This window comes from Pygocentrus nattereri, chromosome 2, assembly GCF_015220715.1.
Source record: "Pygocentrus nattereri isolate fPygNat1 chromosome 2, fPygNat1.pri, whole genome shotgun sequence".
In the NCBI taxonomy this organism is placed as follows: Eukaryota; Metazoa; Chordata; class Actinopteri; order Characiformes; family Serrasalmidae; genus Pygocentrus; species Pygocentrus nattereri.
In genome coordinates this window covers 14,358,906-14,380,575 of record NC_051212.1, presented here as the reverse complement: position 1 = coordinate 14,380,575, position 21,670 = coordinate 14,358,906, and the positions used below count along the sequence as shown (strand labels likewise).

The window sequence follows — 21,670 nt, the reverse complement described above, 5'->3', positions numbered from 1 at the left end:
GTCATGGAAATCAAAGGGCCTGGATCCCCCAAAACATATAGGCTGGGTAGATAGGGATACTGTACCCCGATTATCATTTCGATGGTTCTGTGTAGCTGCAGCCAAAAGTCCTGAATTACCGAGCAATCCCACAGACAGTGAATTAGTGTACCTTCCAAAGAACACCTCCAGCAAATAGGGCAGTCTTTCAAGTTTGCTCTGAATAACTTACTGGGTGTCCAATAAAAGCGATTAATAATTTGAAACTGTACAAGCCTAGTTCTAAGTTCTCTGGACATTTTCTTTGATTTCCTTAGAATATTTAACCAATCATTATCAGTGAATGTAACATTTAAATCTTTTTCCCATGCTGGTTTTAGCGAAGAGGGTTTGATGGACTTCTGTAGCAGAATATAGTAATACCTAGTTGCTTCATGACCAAGGCCGAGCAAATTAAAGAAATGTTTTTGATCCTTTGCCTGTGGGGGTTGTGTACCAGCCCCAAACACGTGTAAGCAAAGACTGCAAATTTGGAGATACCGCCAACTCTGGTTAAGGGGAAGTCCATATTCATGCTGGAGACGCTCAAAGGATTTAAGAGAATCCCCTACATGTAGGTCCTCCACCATATGAATGCCCTGCAGTACCCAAACCTTCCACAGAAACGGAGACTTGCCAATACATAATTTAGGATTTGACCATATGCTGGAAAGGTTGTTCAAAAATGGACTGAATCCAACCAGCTTTGAGACTTTGCACCATACCCACTGAAGATGTGAAATGACTGGGTGATCTGACTTCACAACAGAAGGACAACTAATAACAGGAAGGGGGTGGCATACATGGCTCTCTATATCGAACCAAGGTGGAGCTCTTTCAGGGGGAAGTGACCATCGCACCAAGTGTCTCAAGCAAAAAGCATAGTGGTAGAGCAGGAGATTAGGTATGCCCAGCCCTCCCTGATCCACTGGTTTTTGTAATTTACTCAGGCGTATACGAGGCTGTTTACCATTCCAAAGAAAAACATTACAAAGCTTCTCAAAATGATGAAAATATTTCAAAGGAATGGAGATTGGTAGAGCCTGAATAATGTAGTTAAATTTTGGGGCAACATTCTTTTTAAGGACATTGGCCTTTCCCCACAATGAGAGATAGAGTGGGGACCACCTGTCTATTTCCGCTTTAAAATGATCCAGAAGAGGTTCTACATTAACCCTACTCAGATCAGACAAATTTGGGGGGAACAAGACACCGAGATATGTTATTCCTTTCTGAGGCCATAGAAATCGTGAAGAGAATGCTGTTTTAGGGCAATAAGATGTCAGGGGGAGGGCTTCACATTTAGACCAATTTACTTTATACCCTGATAGTTTGGAAAATGAATCAATAGTTGTTAAGAGAGAATTCACCGATCTTTCGGGGTTAGAAATAAATGTTAAGATGTCATCTGCGTACAGCATTATTTTATGGGTCTTTTGGCCTATCTGAACACCAGGGAAGTCTGGATTCAGTCTTACAGCTACCGCAAGAGGCTCTAATGCCAAAGAAAATACAAGGGGGGATAAAGGCGCTCCTTGGCGCACTCCTCTTTGTAGCCTAAAATATGGTGAAATAAGCCTGTTTGTAACAACAGCGGCTTTGGGCCCTGTGTACAAGATATGAATCCACTTTATGAAGACATCTCCAAATCCAAAAGCTTTCAGGGTCAGCAAAAGATAGCGCCACTCTACCCGGTCAAATGCCTTCTCGGCGTCTAATGACAGAGCAGCTATAGGTTCCTGGTCATTCTGAACATGCCACATGATGTCAATGAACCTTCTGATATTATCTGTAGAGTTGCGCTGATGGATAAAGCCAACCTGGTCAGGATGTACCAGTGTCTCCACTACTTTATCTAAGCTCTTTGCTAAGACCTTATCTAGAATTTTTGCATCACAGTTAATAAGAGAAATTGGTCGATAGCTCTGACAGTTATGGGGGTCTTTACCCTTCTTGAGGATGAGAGAGATCAATGCTTCAGACAGAGTTGGCGGAAGAGAACCATTTGCAAAAGATTCTTCATACATATTCAGTAAGTACGGAAAAAATGTGTAGTCCCTTAATGTAGGACTCAAAGTGCGCCATATATCCACCAAACCTAAAGCTTCGCATAGATTTTCAAGAACCTGCTTTGATCTCCGGGGTTGGGAAGTGGATGGTCTACTCCGATCGAGCACTACGTCCAAGACCTGATTGAAATCCCCCCCCCTAGAATGACTGGGTGATTACCCATTCTATTTATACTGCACTCTAGGTCTCCAAAAAAAAATGGCTCATCCAAATTAGGTGCTTAGATATTTGCTAATATTAATGTTTGTCCCTGGATTTCTGCCTGAACAATTAAAATTCTACCCTTTCTATCTTTAAATTCTTTTTTACATTGAAATTGTAAATGTTTATTGATGAGAATTGCCACCCCCCCCCCCCGGCTCTTGGTTGAACCTTCACAAGAAAGAACATTGCCCACCCAGTCTCTACAAAGCCTCTTACACTCCTTGTCTGTGAGATGTGTTTCTTGCAAAAAGACCACATCATAATTTCTTGATTTCAAGAAAGACATTACTTTTCATCTTGTAATATTGTGATTTAACCCTTTCACGTTCCATGTGGTTCTGCTCAAACTCTGTGTATTTCCTAATTTAGCTGACATTAAATTTGACATTACAGCAGTATGGTGACCACCTGTCCATCATCTTCCAAATTTAGCTCCGTATGTAAAATGACCAAATCCCCAAGATCGTATTTATCCTTTGAATGAACAGATACACTGGTACTAATAAAAGGAGTAGCAATGACTGGGGTAAAAACAGAAAAACAAACAACCAAACTGAAAAAACAAAACAAGATGATGTAAATAAAACAAATGGGCTTCCACTCTCCTGGCGCCCCGAAAACACACCAACTAGGTCCGTGATCTGCAAGCCTGTGGCAGCGAGAAGGGCAGGGTCACCATCACAACAGCGAACTTTAAACAGTCTCTGTAACTCGACTAAACGGCTCCCTAAACGACGTGACAGGACGTGGGTCTCATTGTAACCTGAGAGCATCGACAAGGACATTATTAATGTAAGCGAGCAAAGGAGCTTAGTGATTAATATTGTCCAGACAACCAACAGAGCGGGATCCATAACAACCGTTCAATCAGTAACTCACTTCTGCACATGCGCAAAGAATCTAGAAAAGCGGTTTACATTTACAAGAGACCAAAATTCACGTAAACCATGTATAAACAATGAAGTGGGTAGTTAAGAGCGGCGCTCTTAAGCAGTAACGCACATAAAACCTGTCCGTAACAATATTTACATTACCTTCAAGTTCTCTGTTGCTAAGCCATGTTTAACGGCCAATTCGTCCTACATCAAGTCCAGGACTCCCGCGGTACAACGCGCCATCAGGTGGGGGCTCGGCCACCGGCTGTAGGGCTGAAATGAAGCTCAGCGCGGTGCGAGCACTCTCAAAACGCCGCTCTCCTCCGCCCCCCGTAGCGATACAGAGAACCGCCGGGTATTTCAGTTTGAAAGCTTTCCTGCGGCCTCTTGCATTCTCAACACTTTGCCGCAAAGACACCGTTTCCTTTGAATAGTCCTGGAAGAGCCTGATGAGGTTGCCATTCCAGCGGATTTCACCCTTTTCCCTCGCCGCGTTGGTTACTGACTCCTTGTCCTCCCAGTTAAGGAACCGGGCGATGGGAATTCTCTCCGGCCTGTTGCTCCCCATACGAGCGGCTGCCAAGCGGTGACATCGCTCCACCACGAGCCCACACGGGAACTCCAAGCCGAGCATCTCAGGAATCACATCCGACAGGAATTTTGCTGGGCCTCTCCCTTCGCAATGCTCTGGAAAACCCTGAAATCGCAGATTGTTGCGGCGGGATCTTTCCTGCAGCTCCACTATCCTTTGCTGGAGACTGGACATCTCAGCGCGAGTTGCAGATGGACTCCTCAAGTGAGTCCAGTCTGCTCTCTGCACTCCCAAGTCGGGTAGGGACCTCTGTGAGTTTGCCCTCTATCGATGATGTCGTTTTCCTGATTTCCTCCAGGCTGCGACTTTGTTCGGCAGACATTTGCTTGAGAAGCTCGTGTATGCTAGCAATCTCTTCTCGGTCGCCCGCGCCATCTTTAGCGTTATCACGTTGCCTGGTTTTAGGTGGACTGACGCGTTTAGATGCCATTTTATCCAGCAACTGTAGGTCGAATAGCTGCTTGACTCACTCAGAGAGGAGATAAATGTAATCTGAGAGCCGTAATGTCGAAATTCTGAGCAAAAGTTGCAATGGTGCACGGAGGTCTCCCCCTAAGCGGCCATTTCTCAGACTGCGTCACGTGACTCCCTCCTCACCTCCAATTTCTGAGATTTATCAGAAAGCAGTTACACCCCAACACATCAATACAGCCCTCATTACACTGATTCTAAAACCACATAAACATGCTACTGACTGCTCTAATTATCAGCCAATTTCATTAATTCTGAGATAAAACATAATCAGTAAAGCGCGATCCATTAGACTGGAGTCTGTTCTCTCCTCACTAATAAGTACGGATAAGACTGGATTTATCAAGGGGAGACAAACCTCAGAAAACCTCATTTGGACCTTTTTATAAACCGATGTTTTAAAACAGAACACTGAAATAAAAAGCCTGCAGGCGAGGCGGGGAGTGTGGAGTCAGGACAACTTAGAAAATATCATTTCAGTGGATTATGGTTCAGTTATGTTCCCTGACTAAGCTCCTGAGATGTACCCCTGAGGGTCCCACCACAGTGAGAAAAAGGGTCCTGCCCCAGTGACCGTGTCGTACCACTGAGAGAGTATAGGACTATTTATTTCTGCCTGCATCTCTAGTGTGACCACTTGTCTAGTGTGCATCGCTAAAACGCAGCATGTGTGGTTGTGAAGAGCGACAGTACATGAGGAGTTGAAGACGAGTCGATGAAACAGGTCAACAAGCCTCAGAGGTGCATCTGAATATTTTAAACTTCATATTGAATCTTCCTCCTGAACGACTGACCACCTGCCAAACACCCTGGTATCTGGAGCCTTTACCTGCGGTCATCGGGTGGAAGGCAGGATACGCCCTGGACAGGTCGCAGGTCCATCACACAAACCAAAAACAGCCAAATGTTTTTCTACAATCTCAAAAACCTAAAAACTCAGAACAGTTTAATAAAATATTAGCTAACACTTAGCATGCTATGCTATCTCTGGCCAGCAGGGGAGCCACGTTTTTTCCTCTTTCTCTTTTGAGGACTAAGTGAAAGAAATCACTGTGAGCTACAACTGTGGCTACAATTAGCACTATAGACCAGCTTTGATCAGCAGGGCGTGGCTGTTTTTCCCCTCACCTTTCAGAGACCTGGTGAAAACTATTTCCCTTGATTCCTGATGGGTAAGGGAAAAAACAGCTGCTGCTGCTGGTTAAACGTGTTAGCCAGTTCTTTATCATACCTTACCTGTCTAGTGCACCTCAGAAGTAGAAAAAACTGTGAATGAAACTTCAGCAACTCTCTTTTTTGTCGTCTTCCCCTTCAGGGCTGTCTGTATTTTTATATGTAAGGTGTGTTTAGTGGCTTCTGTCAGAAGTTTGGACATTTTTCTGTTCTTAAAGCTTTCTGTGTGTTACTTTAGCATGGGGTTTCAATCTTTAACTGAACTCTGGGAAAAGTGGATTTGTGACAACAAACTGATTTGTTTGGTAGATAAATTGAGTGTTTAGGGTGGGAGTTTAGTCTGAACTGTGTGCTTCATCTCCAACTGCAGAAAAACCTAAACCTGAACTCACATCAAGCCATAAAGGAGCTGCACTGATAGGAAATCCAGTGGTTCTGTACTGTGAGCTGGATCAGTCTGCTGGATGGAGGTTTTACTGGTCCAAACACACACAGAGCCCTGAGAATGAGACCAAGCCTGAAACACACTCCTACACCATCAGCTCAGTCAGTGTCTCTGATGGAGGACAGTACTGGTGCAGAGCTGGGAGAGGAACCCCAGTCTACTACACTCACTACAGTGATGCTCTCTGGATAAACGTCACTGGTGAGTAGAAAACTTTCTGCTACTGATCTGGTGCTAAACATGGACTGTAACCTGGATGCAGACAGCAGAGGTTTAATATACAGAGCTTCATGATCAGTTCACCTTAACATTTAAAAGTTTTATTAAGGCTGTGTGGGAACTTCAGATCAAGCCTGCTGTGTGAACAGGAATGTATAAAGTGTCACATGGCTAGTTTTGGTTTGTCTGACTCGCTGCCTAAAAGGAGAATTATACTATATATTTCTATATTATTCTGATTCTGGCGTAATTTAGTCATTCAGATGTGAACAGAGTCAGAATGTTTTGATGTGGAATGATGCATTAGAGAAAAACTTCATCACTTATTATGTCTTTACAGTGGTGGTGACGGGAACCAGCGGTCAGAGTTACAACAGTTTAATGTTCTGTCCTAAACCACCAGTGAAGCTACACATGTTTTAATGTAATGTTGACAGTGATATAGTGGTAAATATGAAATATGAACAGCCTGCGTGTACAATCACAATCAAAATGATTATTATTATTCAGCCCCTTTACAAATTAGGTTTGTTAGAAAAAAATAAGTTTCAGCTGTTTGCAAAAAACCAAACAAGGACAATTTAAATAACTAGATAATTAGATAAGTTAGATAATTGGAAAAATAAATTGCTCAGAAAGATAAACCGTATCTTTTTATTTTGGCTCATCTCTGAAACTCTGTTACCCGTGTGTTGTGAGGTTTACACCTGCCTTACCCTCTTTATTTAATACTGTCCCAGAGTTTACAAGAAATCTTTGTTTTAAAAAAGTATTTGGTGCATTTTACACAACGGTTTGCCTTACGTCCTCCAGCCAGCGCGTAGGTTTGTTTGGAGAAGTTTGGAAATGGTTAAATAAAAACACAATCAGACATAAAATTACTTCTTATTGTATTAACATTATTGGTTCTTGTTATGAGGCTTTTCTGAGTAAATGAATGCTTACTGCCCAATTAAATAGCATTTCAAATATATTTTATAATTCAGGGGCCTAAGGTTTGCACAATTCTGTACATCAGTAGAGAGAGAGAGAGAGAGAGAGAGAGAGAGAGAGAGAGAGAGAGAGAGAGCAAAAGGCGGGGGGGGGGGGGGGTAGGTACATCCATCCATCCATCAATCCATCGATCCATTTTCTAAGCCGCTTCTCCATCAGGGTCTTGGGGGGTGCTGTGGGGGAGGGGTACAGTCAAATGCGAATTATGCTTTGATGATGAAAGTTAACAATAAGTTAACATCCTCTACAGAGAACAAAGTTCTGCACATTTACAGCAGAAAAAACGGGGCTTGTGCAAAAGAAAAAAGGCAAATTTTATATTTTGTTTTTTAATTTTATTTCCTCTAACAGTTTAAATTCAGCAGATAAATAGAATCGGTGCACTAAGATTTCCGGACATATGCCATATTTATGTGTCCTCTGTAGAGGATGTGTTCACTTATTTTCTCTTAGAAAATCAACCAAACAAAGTATCATAACTGAGGTTATTAATCTCATTATGCTCCACCCACTGGAGTCACTGTGCATTATGTGTGAGGCTGAAAAACTGCAGGAATGAAATGATCAGACTGTGCTGTAGGGATGAGAAGATCCCTATAAAGAACTGAACTGAAAGACTGAAAATTTAGCCTAAAAGTTAGCCTGTTAGTTTGTTGTGTCTCTCTAGCCCTTTAAGTTCCATTAGGACTCATTTACATGGAAACTGTGAGGATAATCTGCTGTATAATGGACTCATAAGGCTGAATGAATCATTTACCGTGTGTTAAACATGTTAGTTAGATGAATGAACCAATAGAAATTGTCCAAAATTACCTTGTAATAAAGTTATGACTTGTTACATTAAAGTACACAGAAATATGAGATTTGGTTACTGCAGAGACATTTGATGCATTTGTGCTAGTAATTTATTTATTTATGTATTTTTGGCCGTTTGTTTTGTGTATATATTGATGCTAGAGTCTGTATTTTACAGGTACGACTCGTTCAGACTCTCTGACAGTCAGTCCCAGTAGAGCTCAACATTTTAGTGCTGGCTCTCTCTCACTGAGCTGTGAGGAACAGAGTAACTCTACTGGATGGAGAGTGAGACGATACACACACAGTGAGACGGTGTCAGATTGTTCATCAGGCCTGGGATCAGTTACAGGATCTACATGCAACATCAGCTCCCTCAGCACATCCCATACTGGAGTGTACTGGTGTGAGTCTGAATCTGGAGAGAGCAGCAATCCTGTCAACATCACAGTGACCAGTGAGTCTGTATTATTTCATCAACATCACTTTTGTACAAACCTCAATGTTTGTGTCACATGTGGTCATATTGTCAAAGAAAACTGAGAGTTAATGGAGTATTATAAATATTCAATAGGCTTAAAAGTCAAATAGTAAATAAAGATTTTCAATATGCAAACAAGCATTTCTTCATCATTATTCATGTTTTATAAGAACCATGAGAGATCTGAACTCTGTTCTCCACTAGAGGGCAGTGAAGAGCCAGCATCTTTTGTTTTGGTCAGAGTTTGTTATCTTTTTAGTCCAATGAAGGAAGCAGAGAAAGACCACTAAAGCTGGTTAAAGACTACAGCACACTCTACCAGAAGCTCAGCACTGCCTGGGGAGCAGATGTAGCAAAGCGCAGCTCATATAGATTTGTTAGAGTAAAACTTTCAACATCGTTTAGGTTTGGAATCAGTTAAATAAAGTTTCACACACTTGCTGTTTTCCAGCTAAAAGGTTCAAGAAATCAACACATTTGTCTGTTTATCTTAAAGACTTTACAGCCACATCTTTCCTACTGTAAAGTTCAAGCCACTTACTGTGGATTGGTGGTCTGGGTTTAATATGGTACGGTAATAGAAAGATGCTGAGTGGTGTCACTGTCTGTGGTTACTGTCTCCTGGCGTGTCCAGCGTACGGCAGCCTTGGGGGGATTACACTGGACACATTTTTTTCAGATTGAGGTAAAACCACTGTGCACTCTGTTTTGATGCTCTGCTGTCTGTGTTAAGTCTGGCTGTCTTTTGTACAGAGCACTCCAGGTGCTAAACTCAAAGCAGCCAGCTAGTCTGTGTCACAGGTGTATTTTCTGTGCTGACCAGTCAGATCAAAAGGAAGGTGGTCCTTCAGTAATGACTGTAGTCACTGAGTACCCAGAACTGTATGATCAAACTTAGTGTGACCATAAATAAACAGATAACAGTGTAGTTTAGTTTATTTCTGGTAGCACCACACTTGCTAGTTAATGAAAATCACAGAACTTTCTGCCTCTACATATCGAAACAATATTTAGCACAACTTACTGACAGTTATGACGCTGCTGTCACTTAGTAACAGGCAGACGCACCCAGAACACCAAATCTGATTGAAGTGCCCGACCCCGGACTATACACAATGTTTTATCAGCTGCCATTGTAATCGGCCCTTTAATCAGCCTGTGGGATCTCGCTTCACTGATTTTCTGGATTTTCTTTCTCCTCCTGCCAACGTGCTGCTAGTGTAGAAAGTTCTACCACCCAGGGTCAACAAATGATTGAGTATCCACTGTTTCCTGATTCAGGAAGTGTTTAATATGGATACGCACACTAGGAGACTAAATAGAGGACTAAAATGATCAAAGAACTGTCAGAACTTTTTCCAAAACCACAGGCGTTGATCTCACACATCATCAGGACATTCATGCATTCCCAGGCTGAGCGAGGGCTCAGTCTCTCATCTTGGATGCGTCTCTCCCAGCTGATGTTATTTTCTTCTGACTTCCCTCTGGCAAGAACTTTCAAAGCAGCACAGTGTGCATCACCCGTCAGCTAACACTGATTGGCCCTGTACTCCCTATTTATATTTATATTGAATATATTGCGTCTTGCACCTTTTCCCACAGCACAGGGACATTTTGTATCACGGTTTATCTAGAAAATTCTATAAGATGTATCTCATAAATATAACTGTTCTGGGAAAGTGTGTATATATTGCAGCATTACACTGTAGTGTTCAATAGTTTACTGTTTGTATTTCCCCTCTTTTGATCTCTTACATTGATCTCCTGTATTTCTCTACATAGTACTACACTTAACTACACAGTGTAATGTCAGTGCAACTACTGCCCTCTATCTCATTCTTCTCTGACAGTCATCTGGATGTTTGGTGACACTTTTTTATTTATTGTTACTTGGTGTCTGGTGTATTTGTCTAGTATGTGCAATACCCTTCTTGTGTGTGTCTCCTTCCCCTGTTGCCCCTGTGCACTTCTATTTACACTTATCCTTCAATACGTAGAAGCCTGCTGCTCTAGTGAATGAATTTCATTGGATTTTCGAATGCCCTCTATTCTAAATACATATGAATATAAACCAAACTTGAATATTGAATGAGGCCATTGATGAGTTGGACATTGTTTTCACACAAATGAAATACATTATATCAGCCTAAGTACTTATACATATTAAATATATTGATGTAATGTATTATAATAATGTGGATGTTCACATTTGAATCAAGTAAATTTAAAGCAACCTTTTAAGCAACTTTTTCAGTTTAAAGGCCATCCAGATGGAAGTAAAATGACAGAGTAGTACCAGTAAAAGAGGAAGTTACTCCAGGACTAAACTACTGAAAACCTTTTTCTACTGAAAATTTTACTGTGAAAATACATAAAGAATTTGTATCAATCCCACATTTACATATTTAGATCTGTCAGTTCAGAGATCTCTGAGTTATAGTTCCTGTATTCTCTACAAATTCTTTCTTCAGTGTTGTTCTTACTCTGTCCTGCAGATGGTTCTGTGATTCTGGACAGTCCTGTTCATCCTGTGACTGAGGGAGATCCTCTGACTCTGCGCTGTTTATATCGTGACCCAAAGCCCTCAAACCTCACAGCTGAGTTCTATAAGAATGGATCACTCCTCCAGACTCAGACTACAGGAGAGATGACCATCCGTACTGTCTCAAAGTCAGATGAAGGTCTCTACCACTGTAAACACCCAGAGAGAGGAGAGTCTCCACAGAGCTGGATCTCAGTCAGAGGTGAGAAAACCATTTCAGATTATTTGATTCTTTCTGCAGCACTACAGAAAACAAACTCTTTAAATACAAACTTGTGTGTTTTTCTGTCTTTAGGTTCTGATTCTAAAACTGTAATATTAGCAGTGTCAGTGGTACTGAGTTTAGTCCTGATCCTCATCATCATACTGGGTCTGTTTTGGTGCTACAAGAAGAAGAAAGGTTTGAAAACTACTTTGTCTGTTCACTTTGTGCAAACTAATCATTTCTGTGCATTGCAGTAGCTGCTGATGATATTAAGAGGAAAGTGGAGTAACTTGTGCGTCTTTAATGTTCATGTTTCAAAAACAGCCGAAAGTGAAAAGCGGATGTTTTTAAATTTTATCACTGAACCACTAAAGCTGAAGATGTAGAATCTCTGTCTTCTACAGGAGATCAGCAGAACACCAATCAGACACCAGACCAGAGTCAGAGTCCAGGATCCACACAGCTGCAGACGGGTCAGTTTTACAGTGTTTATTACATAAACCTTTTTTTCTGCATGTAGCAAATTAAATGTTGTAGTTTTAAAATATTGCTCCATCATAAAAACAGCTTTGACTCAATCCCTCACTTTTCCAAGCATTCATCTAAAAACCTCACTTGAGCAAATACAGTGATGGACCACCCCTACAGGAATTCACCCAAGGAGAAATGGCGAACACCAGGACCGTGTTTAAGAGCGTGTTTAACACGGTGTAGAAACAGGAGGCCAGATTAAAGACTATATTTTGAGTAGTCAGTCTAAGGACTGTGAAAGCAGAATGAGGCTGGAGAAAAAAGTAGATATTGTTTTTATTTTAGATTCTGGACCTGAACCTGGTGATGTGACTTATGCTCAAATTGATCTGAAAGACAAGAAGAAGCCAAAGAAAACTCAGGACAAGCTGCTTGAGGGTGAGATCAAGAGAAAATATCTAAATCAGTGATGTCAGGTGGTAAATTATTTTAATTGATCATTTTTGTCATGATTGGTCAAATTCCTCCCATTTTGTTATAGTTACAAATAAGCTTGATCAGAAAGTGTTTTTTGTTGTGTGTGTGTGTGTGTGTGTGTGTGTGTGTGTGTATATATATATATATATATATATATATATATATATATATTATTATTATTATTATTATTATTATTATTATATTTTTTTTTTTTTTATTTTTTTTTTATTTATTTATTTATTTATTTTTTTGCTTATGTGTTTTCACTAAAAGGATTGGCTTCTTGAGTTTTGCACCGGCGCTTTTAGGACCATGTTACTACAAACTAATGGAAGTCTATGTTACTCAAAATCTTTTGGGTGGTCCTTCTTTTAAACTAGCTCTAAAGCTCAACTGCTTCAGACACAGACTCCTCTTTGACATCAAACTTGATGAACTATGAATAGGATAAGGGGGAATTTAGATTTTATTCCAGTGAACTGTACCTTTAATGGGCAGTCCTCACATTTATAACAGTGTTGATATGGTGAACGTGGATAACATTCATTTTATTTTCTATGCTTAAAAGTGAACTCTGACCATGTAAAACACAGCAGCGCCTCTAAACCGTGACTCTGACTGTTCTAGATGATTCTGCTGGCGGCTCCGGAGATCTAACTTATGCTCAAGTTAAAACCAAGAAAAAGAAATCCAGAGGAAAAGGTAATAACTGTGGAGCCCCGCTGGTGACATCCTGTATAAAAATAATGCATGGCCATGACTTAATTATCTAGTTCCTACGCATTACTAAGTCATGGCCATGACTTAGTAAAGCGTGGGAACGAGGCCCTAATGTGTGGCCACGACTTAGTAAGACACGATCTCTTTCCCCTGACTTAATCATCTCATTCCCACACCTTAATAAATCATGGCCACGCATTAGGATGTCCTTCCCACACATTAATAAGGCGTGGCCATGCATTATTTTTATTTATACAGGATGTCATCAGCAGGGCTCCGTAAATAACTGCATTTCTGCTTTAACAAAATCTGTTTTCTACTTAAATTGGCTTCAGTGTCTAAACTGATTTCTATACTAATTAATGCAGCGACACCATCAGATGAGGTGACGTATTCCCAGATTGCAATGAAAAGCCTGAAACAGGACAGCAAAGGTAAGAATTACATACCACACATTACAACAAGCCCTGGCTGATAAACTACGTTTGTGGTCATTATATACATTTTATTTGCCACAATATCACTGTAAGGACTGTAGTTAGTGACTCGTTGGTGACTAGTCTATGACTGAATGGTTAAGTGGAGCTGAGAATGTCAACATTTATTGTTTTTGTCATAAATTAGGTAAAAATGTCACAGTTTGCTTTCCTGAGCATGTCGTGGATGTCGTCAGCACTTCTAGAAGACTGACCTGCATGTTTCATTACAAAGTTTCCTGTTTAATAGGATTGGTGCTACACAGCATGTTAAATAATCATTTGTATACTTTAATGAGATTTTAACTGTTCCAACATTTAAAATGTCAGAAAAATATAAATTCTTACATATTGTGTATGATGAAAATTTCTTCAAGTATCGTGATCTTATATTTTCTCTGTATCGTCCACCTCTATGGTTACACTAGACTGTGGCAGTTCAGTACTGCAGGATGTGATTGTTTAGTGCTGCAGTCTGACCTTTAGTTTCTTTACTTTCTACAACATGTTCTCACCAACTTCACCTCACAACTAGTGTGTAGCACCATAATTACACAAGTGGCTACTTACAGGAGTGGAGGAGGTGGAGAAGCAGAATTTTCCGGAAGGAAAGAGCTTGACCCTTAGCTAGACAGGCCAGAGTTAGCTAAGGTAAACAACTTTGTAATGCAAACTCTTTTTTGAGTGATTTAGCATAATAACTGCTCCGTTTGGCTGCTTAAGTTTCAGATCACAAAAAAAACAACAAAACACTTTTGTTTGGTTATTGCAGCAAGAGGCAGAATACAGTGCAGTTATATTAGACGTCATGTGCAACAAATAGAAGAGTTTGCTGAATTAAAGTCAGTTTGCATGCAGCAAATTAAACAGTAGTTTTAAAATATTTAGAATTTTATTGCTGCAGCATTAAAACAGCTTTGACTCAGTCCCTCACCTCTCCAACGGTCATCTAAAAAACCCACTTCAGCAAATACAGTGATGGAACGGCCCTTCAGGAGTTCCCCAAAGGAGACAAATACCAGAACAAGAGCACACAGTATAACACAGTACAGACACAGGAGGCCAGATTAAAGACTGTATTTTGAGGAGTTTGTTTAAGGATTGTGAAAGCTGACTGAGACTGAAGAAAAAAAGGAGGTTTTGTTTTCTTTTAGATTCTGGACCTGAACCTGGTGATGTGACTTATGCTCAAATTGATCTGAAAGAGAAGAAGAAGCCGAAGAAAACTCAGAACAAGCTGCGTGGGGGTAAGATCAAAAGAAAATGTCTAAATTAGTGCTGACAGGTGATTAAAGTAAACGTGATTGATCATATTTGATTGTTTAATTGTTACCTATTTTACTGTAGCTGTAAATATTCTTGATCAGAAAGTTTTTATCACTTTCACATTAGTTTTATTTTCTCTCTGCATTCACATCAGCCTGAGCATGAAAATCACCTGAATTCCACAGAGTGACCAGTTTTCAGTTATCAAGATTAGCCTGTGTGCTAACTTTGACAGCACTAATCTAAACACAGTATAATCTGAATTCTGCTGTAGTTCCTGACCGTCTGTGCTGTAACAGATTAAATGCTTTCAGCCTGTTCCTGGTTGATGCTAATCCAGTGTCATTGCTCTCTGTAGGGAAGAGCAGGGAGGAAGCTGATACTGTCTACTCAGAGCTGAAGAACTGAGTAACAAAGGGAAGATGAGCTCAAACAGGTCATCACACTTCCCTTTCATAAATGACAAGTGACGGTGCCGGTCCAAAAAAACTCAAATATATGCAATCTTGATCAAAAGTTTAGGTACACCGAATTTACTAAACACTGAAGTCAGAAGTGAAAATAGTTTGATGAGCTTGAAAATGTTGATGAGCTTGAAGCTGAGTGAGAACCATAGCAAAGTACTAGTTAATATCTGTTTAATATAAAAAAGAAAACGCATTCCTTTCCCTGTAAATGTTCAGTTGAATAAGAAAAGGAATGTGTTTTCTTTTTTATATTAAACAGATATTAACTAGTACTTTACTCTGTTTCCCGCTCAGCTTCAAGCTCATCACCATGAAAGCTAAATAACCATTGAAAACGTCTCTTTTTCTAAACAAACACATTGTTATTAATCTTTTGCACCAAATATGTTTTAAGGTTAGTTAGACGGGTAGAAATGTTATCAATCCTGTAGGAAAATGCAGGACTAGAGCAGCAACAAAACAAGGATACAGTCATATGCAAGAGTCTGATCATCTTAATCATATTACATTTTGTTGATTTTCTAAGTGAAAATAACCAAAAATGCAGACAGACATTCTCTACAGTAAACAGTTTAAATATGACAGTTTTAGTGCACAATTTCTGTTTATTTGCTTAGTTAAAACAACATAACTTTAAAAATGTACTCTAACTTTGGCAAATGCCACATTTCACGTTTTACTTTTTCTGATATGATAAGTTCAGCATATAAACAGTAATTGTGTATTAAAGTGTGCAGACATTTGTTCTCTGGAGAGGAAGTGTAACTTACTTTCACTTAGACAACTCCATCCCCTGGAACTGCCACTCAAACCAGTGTTTGTTCTAGCATCTTACTCACCTGCCATATTACCCCACCTATCTGACTGTCACCTCACTGATCCCTTTCTCTGCCACTATACACGCTTTAACTGCTGCTGCACTCAGCACTTTAACTTTAGACTCATACTTTGCACAATGTAAGGTTTACAGGTATGACTGTGTGTGTGTGTGTGTGTGTGTGTGTGGGTCTGAGTGAGTGAGGTAGGAATGCAGGTTTTATTTTATTTTGTTATATTTTATATTCATTTTATCTCTTTCCCTATATGTGAATGTCTGTCTGATACTGTGCACTGTGAGCTCCTGTAACCCAAACCAAGTTCCTTGTATGTGCAGCACACCTGGCCAATAAAGCTTGATTCTGATTCTGATCAGAACAGAGCTCAGTAACAGTCTCAGCAGTGATGTGTAACAGATGGAGCAACACTGACTCAGCACTGTAGATTAGCAGATGTGTGCTTTAATGTGGGTGAATATTATGGGATAGAACTTTACTATTATATTATTTTTATTATCAGTAGCAGCAAAACTAGTAAATAATTTTTGTATATATGCTCACTGGGCACTTTATTAGGTACACGTACCTACATATCTACACTGATGGTCTATTTTACCAGCTCCACTCGTCATATAGGTGCACTTTTGCAGTTCTACAGTTACAGACTGTAGTCCATCTGTTTCTCTGATACTTTGTTTACTATCTTTTACACTGTTCATCAATGGCCACAGGACCACCACAGAACAGGTCTTATTAGGTGGTGGATCATTCTCAGCACTGCAGTGACACTGACGTGGTGGTGGTGTGTCAGTGTGTGTTGCGCTGGTCTGAGCGGATCAGGCACAGCAGTGCTGCTGGAGTTTGTAAACACCTCAGTGTCACTGCTGGACTGAGAATAGTCCACCAACCAAAAATATCCAGCCAACAGCGTCCTGTGACCACTGATGAAGAACTAAAGGGTGTCCAACACAAGCTGTGCAGCAGCAGATGAGCTGTCGTCTCTGACTTTACATCTACAAAGAAAACCAACAATGCAGGAGAGACTAATAGAGTGGACAGCAGCACTGCTGTCTCTGATCTACTCATACCAGCACAACACACACTAACACGCCACCACTTTGTCAGTGTTACTGCAGTGCTGGGAATGATCCACTGCTTAAATAATACCTGCTCTGTGGTGGTTCTGTTGGGGTCCTAACCACTGATTAATGGGGTAAGGCTGGGATAATAGATAATGCAAACAAACAGATGGTCTAATGTCTCTAACTGTAGAACTAGAAAGTGCACCTGTGTGGTATGAAGGGCTGATGAAATGGACAAGAAAGTGTGGATACAAGGTAAATGTACCCAATAAAGTACTTGGTGAGTGTACATTGTATCATTTTTTCTGGATAGTGTAAAACATTGTACTATGATTTTTTAGTTCACCCACCTCTACTAGACACTAAAGTCAGAAATGAAAGTAGCTGTGAATCAGTGATGTTTCTGAAATGGTGCCGTTTCTGTTAAATGACTCAAGCTGTTCACTTTCTCATTTGTAATTACCTTATTTGAAATCTACACTTTACATAATCTGAAATACCAAAAATCAATAAAAGGCTCTTCTCTCGCAGGTCCATGAAGGAAGCTTGTGTGCCTTAAATCCTCAAAAAGGAGTCCCTGAAAAGAGTCACAGCTGTCCAGATGTGTCCTCTGAGTTCTCTCGTAGTGAGAATGGTAAATGTGTGTATTAGAGAGTGTGATGCTGTTGTAAAGCCTGTTTTACTGCACTATTCAAAACTAGTCATTTACAGTGACGCCTGATTGGAGATTTAAAGGTGCAGACAGAAGATGCAGGACGTGACCTTCAAAACATTTTATGTTCATTTTAACATTTTAAAGTTCTATTTTCTTTCAGACGTTTCTGTAAATATTGTGTTACGGGAAAAACGTCTTAGTTACTCGTTTGTTGACTGTAACTCATTTATGAAAATTCAACTTCAAACTTTAAGAATATTCAAAAAACCTGAATTCACTGCTGAACAGTCAGTGAGATTAACATGCCTTAGTGTGTTAGATGATCTCTGGCTGTTTGAGTGATGACAGTTTATTTAGTTATTTTCTACAGTATGAGGTCTAATTTCTTACCCATGATAAATATTATTACAGTGATAACCTCACTTTAAACTAACATGGTTGTATACATACTGTGTCAAAGCTTTTAACATTGCTAAACTTTTTTATGTAATATTTTTATTTTTCTATAATCTGCATTTTTTAAAATGTCATATTTTTGTTTATTTGATTAATTTGATGGTTTTAGTCATTATTGTTATTATTATTGTTTTTATTATCCTTATGCCTAACCATTACCATATTATCCTTATGCTTAACAAATGCTTAAAATATTCATTAACTGATAAAAAAAAATACAAAATGCAGTGGTACTAAGTTTTAATATTGCTATTCTTACTGTATTTTAACCCATTTGTTCGCTTTATTTTTACTTTTTAATCCAATTTTAGTTTCATAACAATTAATTCTCTTATGCAATTTATTTGTTTAGTTTGGTTTTATAACTAACTTGATCGATATTTTATGATGTAAAAACGATTTCATAAATTTTTGAGTGATGCTTGAAATTAACAAATAAATGTTTTTTTAATTATTATTCATTTTTGAACGATTCCTGGAATTTACATAAATAAACATTTTTAATCAAAACAGCTCTGACATTCTGTTCTTCTCTACGTTCAGAGAGAGAATTCAGCTTTGATCGGGGTCCGTCTGTAAAAGCTGTGGTTGAGTATGAAGTTTAAAGCAGATGGATGTTAAATGGGGGTCATTAACTGGCTGTTCTGTGTGTTTAAGTTCCACACCAGCTTGCTGTTTTTAGTTAAATGCTCCTGTCTTTATGTGGAGATGATCTGTGTCTGTATCTTATGCCAATCTACAACAATGCCTGCTTAAAAATCTTTTTCATGGATTAAAAAAAACATTGTAATTTACATCAAATTAAATTTTCATTTCCAATGACTCTTAAAAAAAAGCAGCACATTCAAGTCAAATTAAACAGCCTTCATCCTACAGTGTAGTCTGCACTGCTGGCGAAAAATGGCGCCTAAGTAGTGCCGTATTTTGGAGAAGCATCTCATTCATTCTCTATTGTGGATGTTCTATAATGCTGATCTGAAACCTGACCCCAATTACATCCTTCTAGCCTTTAATGTTATGGTGGGCTCCAAATATCAAGGCAAGAACAAAAGCAATGGCAGAGGTGATGAAGACGACGGCTGTAAACCATCAGATATGCAGACCTCAGTAAACATGGATGCCTATATAGTCATCCTGCCACTTTACTGATGAACTACATTAATTCTCCACCAGCTCTCGGGCGTGTGAGCATTATGGGACACTGTTCTTCTGTTCTTATTGATACATGGGAACCAAAGAAACACGGTCACATTCTCCATCACTGATAAAACTGATACTATCTGCTCTTCTTTCAGTACCTCATGTTCTGTGTTTTGCTCCTGATCTGAACAGACTAAACCTCTAATCTGCATAAGATACATTTGCAGTCCTGAAATGTTGATGCCTTTTTCAGTTCTAACGCCACTACAGAAGAGAACATCTCAAACATCCAAGAGCAGATAGAGAAGCACTTTATTCTATAGTACAGTAAATACCTAATACTGAACGGGTAAATATGATCTAATCTGCATTCTGGCACATACTTTGCAACTGTAGCACTGAGTATTAACAGGTAGTTACATCAGAACCTCAATGCCATGATTACTTAGTATTTAACAGGTGCTTATGAGGTGTTTCATTATTGGTATAGACTTTGGATTAAAGGGACCTTTTGCATAGATTAATGAGAACTGATCACTGTGAGTGACCTGTAAACTTCTGTCCACATTTTAGGCCAAATATGATTTAATGCCTTTAACACAGTCAACTAAGATACTACATAAAAACTTGGTACTGGTTTGTTTTTTGCACAGGATGCTGGGAATCATTTTTCACCTTCATGTTCTTCATATATATTAAACACGCAATGCGTTTAGAAAGGTAAAAACACAAGATTGGTGAAGTAAACTGGTGAACTTGGGCTGAGAGGCTGAAATGATGTGATTATCATTCAGAGTAGTTCAGTGTGAAATGCACCTGTGGAGAAATTTAGAGAGTCAGAATCGTTCACTATTGTAGTACTAGGAACCAGACATCCACAAATCAATATATTGAGACCACAAATTAATATTTTGAGGCCTCAAATTACTATAAGGCCAAAAATGTATATATTGAGCCCACAAAATACTATATGGCCACAAATTAATATATCAAACTCACAATTTACTATAAGGACACAAATTAATATTTTGAGGCTACAAATCAGGGATCAGTGTTGGGTTACGTCTCCTAGGGGTGAGATGCACAAAGTGGAAGCAAGACTGCCCACTCAGACGCCAGACCAGAGCAAAAAAAATCTAATAAATAAATAATAATAAACACATCAAATACAGATTTGACAATTTATTCGATGCTTTGCACTTTCATCCTGTCATCAAAGTTATTTTCAGCAGTCAACTGAAGCAAGTGCACAAAAAATAAAGGAAACATCACTTCAGGGAGGCCCAAGGCCCAAAATAACAAACAAAAGAGCTTAATAAAAATAAAAAATATAATATAACTAACTAAACTAACAAGAGAAAGGGAAAGGAAATTATAAAACCTCTACAATAAACAGAGTCCAACAGATCAAACACCAGGGCAGGCCTCTCCTACGTTTCCTTTCATTAAAAAGAAACAAGATGATAAAAAAGTGTCTTCACTGGCCCACAGGCACCTGTAGGCCAGCAAATCATCCACAGTAACTGGTCTGTCCACTGGCGGGCAGCCAGGGGAGCAGAACTGTGCGAAGCCAAATAAGAAAATAGCCGCTCCATATTGCGCCAAAACACCAAAGACCTTTTATAGCCAGCGCCAACTGGAACAGGCAATCACACGCCGGGAAAAACGAGATCAGTCACGCAGCAACGTCCACCTGAGAACACTCAGACAGAGAGAGAGAGAAAAGGAGACATCCAGACTCAGGACATCCAGTAACAGTTAAACTGGGTGGGCTTTTGCATAAGACCATGTAGGACGTGTAGCTACAATCATAAAAGATGATCATCAGGAGCTCTGAATCCTGGCTGTGTGTCTCTATAATGATGATAAAGAATCTTTTCTTTTATGGCTCCTAAACTGTGGAATAACATCATCAAATATTAGGACTGCAAGCTCCATAAGTGTTTTAATATCCAGATTAATCGTATATTTTAGATGAGCATATCCTGGAGTTTCCTTTTCATTCTGCAGACCATCGTATTTTATCTTGCATAGAGCAGCAAAGTAGATAAAACTAAAAAGCATGAAAACAGCATTTGAAAGAAACAGCTATAAACCATCAGATGTGCAGACCTCAGTAAAGACTGATCTACTGTCACTTTGATGATGAACTGAACAAATTCTCCACCAGCTCTTCAAACATTCAGAGACACTGTCCGTCTGTTCTTCTAGGTATGTGGGACCCAAAGAAACAAGGTCACATGCTGCATCACTGATAAAACTGATACTATCTGCTCTTCTTTCAGTACGTCATGTTCTATGTTTTGCTCCTGATCTGAACAGACTAAACCTCTAATCTGCATAAGCTACATTTGCAGTCTTAAAATATAGAAGCTTCTTTAGGTTCAGCACCACTGCAAAAGAGAACATCTCAAACATCCCAGAGCAGATAGACAAGCAGACTGTAGCACTTTAATGTGTAGTACAGTAAGTGTCTAACGCTGAATGGGTGAATATGATCTAATGACAAGTCATTTCTGGTAAACACCTTGTAATTACGCTGCAGCACTAAGCTTGTATTTA

The 21,670-nt window shown here is 39.4% G+C and overlaps 1 protein-coding gene across 5 annotated transcripts in view; it reads left to right on the top strand.

The window, feature by feature from the left end:
* The window catches only part of LOC108416012 (carcinoembryonic antigen-related cell adhesion molecule 5-like), a 68,830-nt gene that overhangs the window by 37,722 nt on the left and 9,438 nt on the right, over positions 1-21,670 (top strand). For 2 of the 5 annotated variants that reach the window (XM_037547447.1, XM_037547433.1), the window contains 11 exons: positions 5,774-6,049; positions 8,034-8,312; positions 10,832-11,080; positions 11,174-11,278; positions 11,488-11,556; positions 11,900-11,992; positions 12,659-12,733; positions 13,120-13,185; positions 14,382-14,474; positions 14,852-14,929; positions 17,389-18,021. In XM_037547447.1, coding sequence (XP_037403344.1) covers positions 5,774-6,049; positions 8,034-8,312; positions 10,832-11,080; positions 11,174-11,278; positions 11,488-11,556; positions 11,900-11,992; positions 12,659-12,733; positions 13,120-13,185; positions 14,382-14,474; positions 14,852-14,901 — 1,355 coding nt within the window. In that variant the 3' untranslated portion in view covers positions 14,902-14,929; positions 17,389-18,021. Of the gene's footprint in view, positions 1-5,773; positions 6,050-8,033; positions 8,313-10,831; positions 11,081-11,173; positions 11,279-11,487; positions 11,557-11,899; positions 11,993-12,658; positions 12,734-13,119; positions 13,186-14,381; positions 14,475-14,851; positions 14,930-17,388; positions 18,022-21,670 lie in introns of those variants that run through there. The other 3 variants (XM_037547442.1, XM_037547436.1, XM_037547453.1) reach the window with 3 other exon arrangements.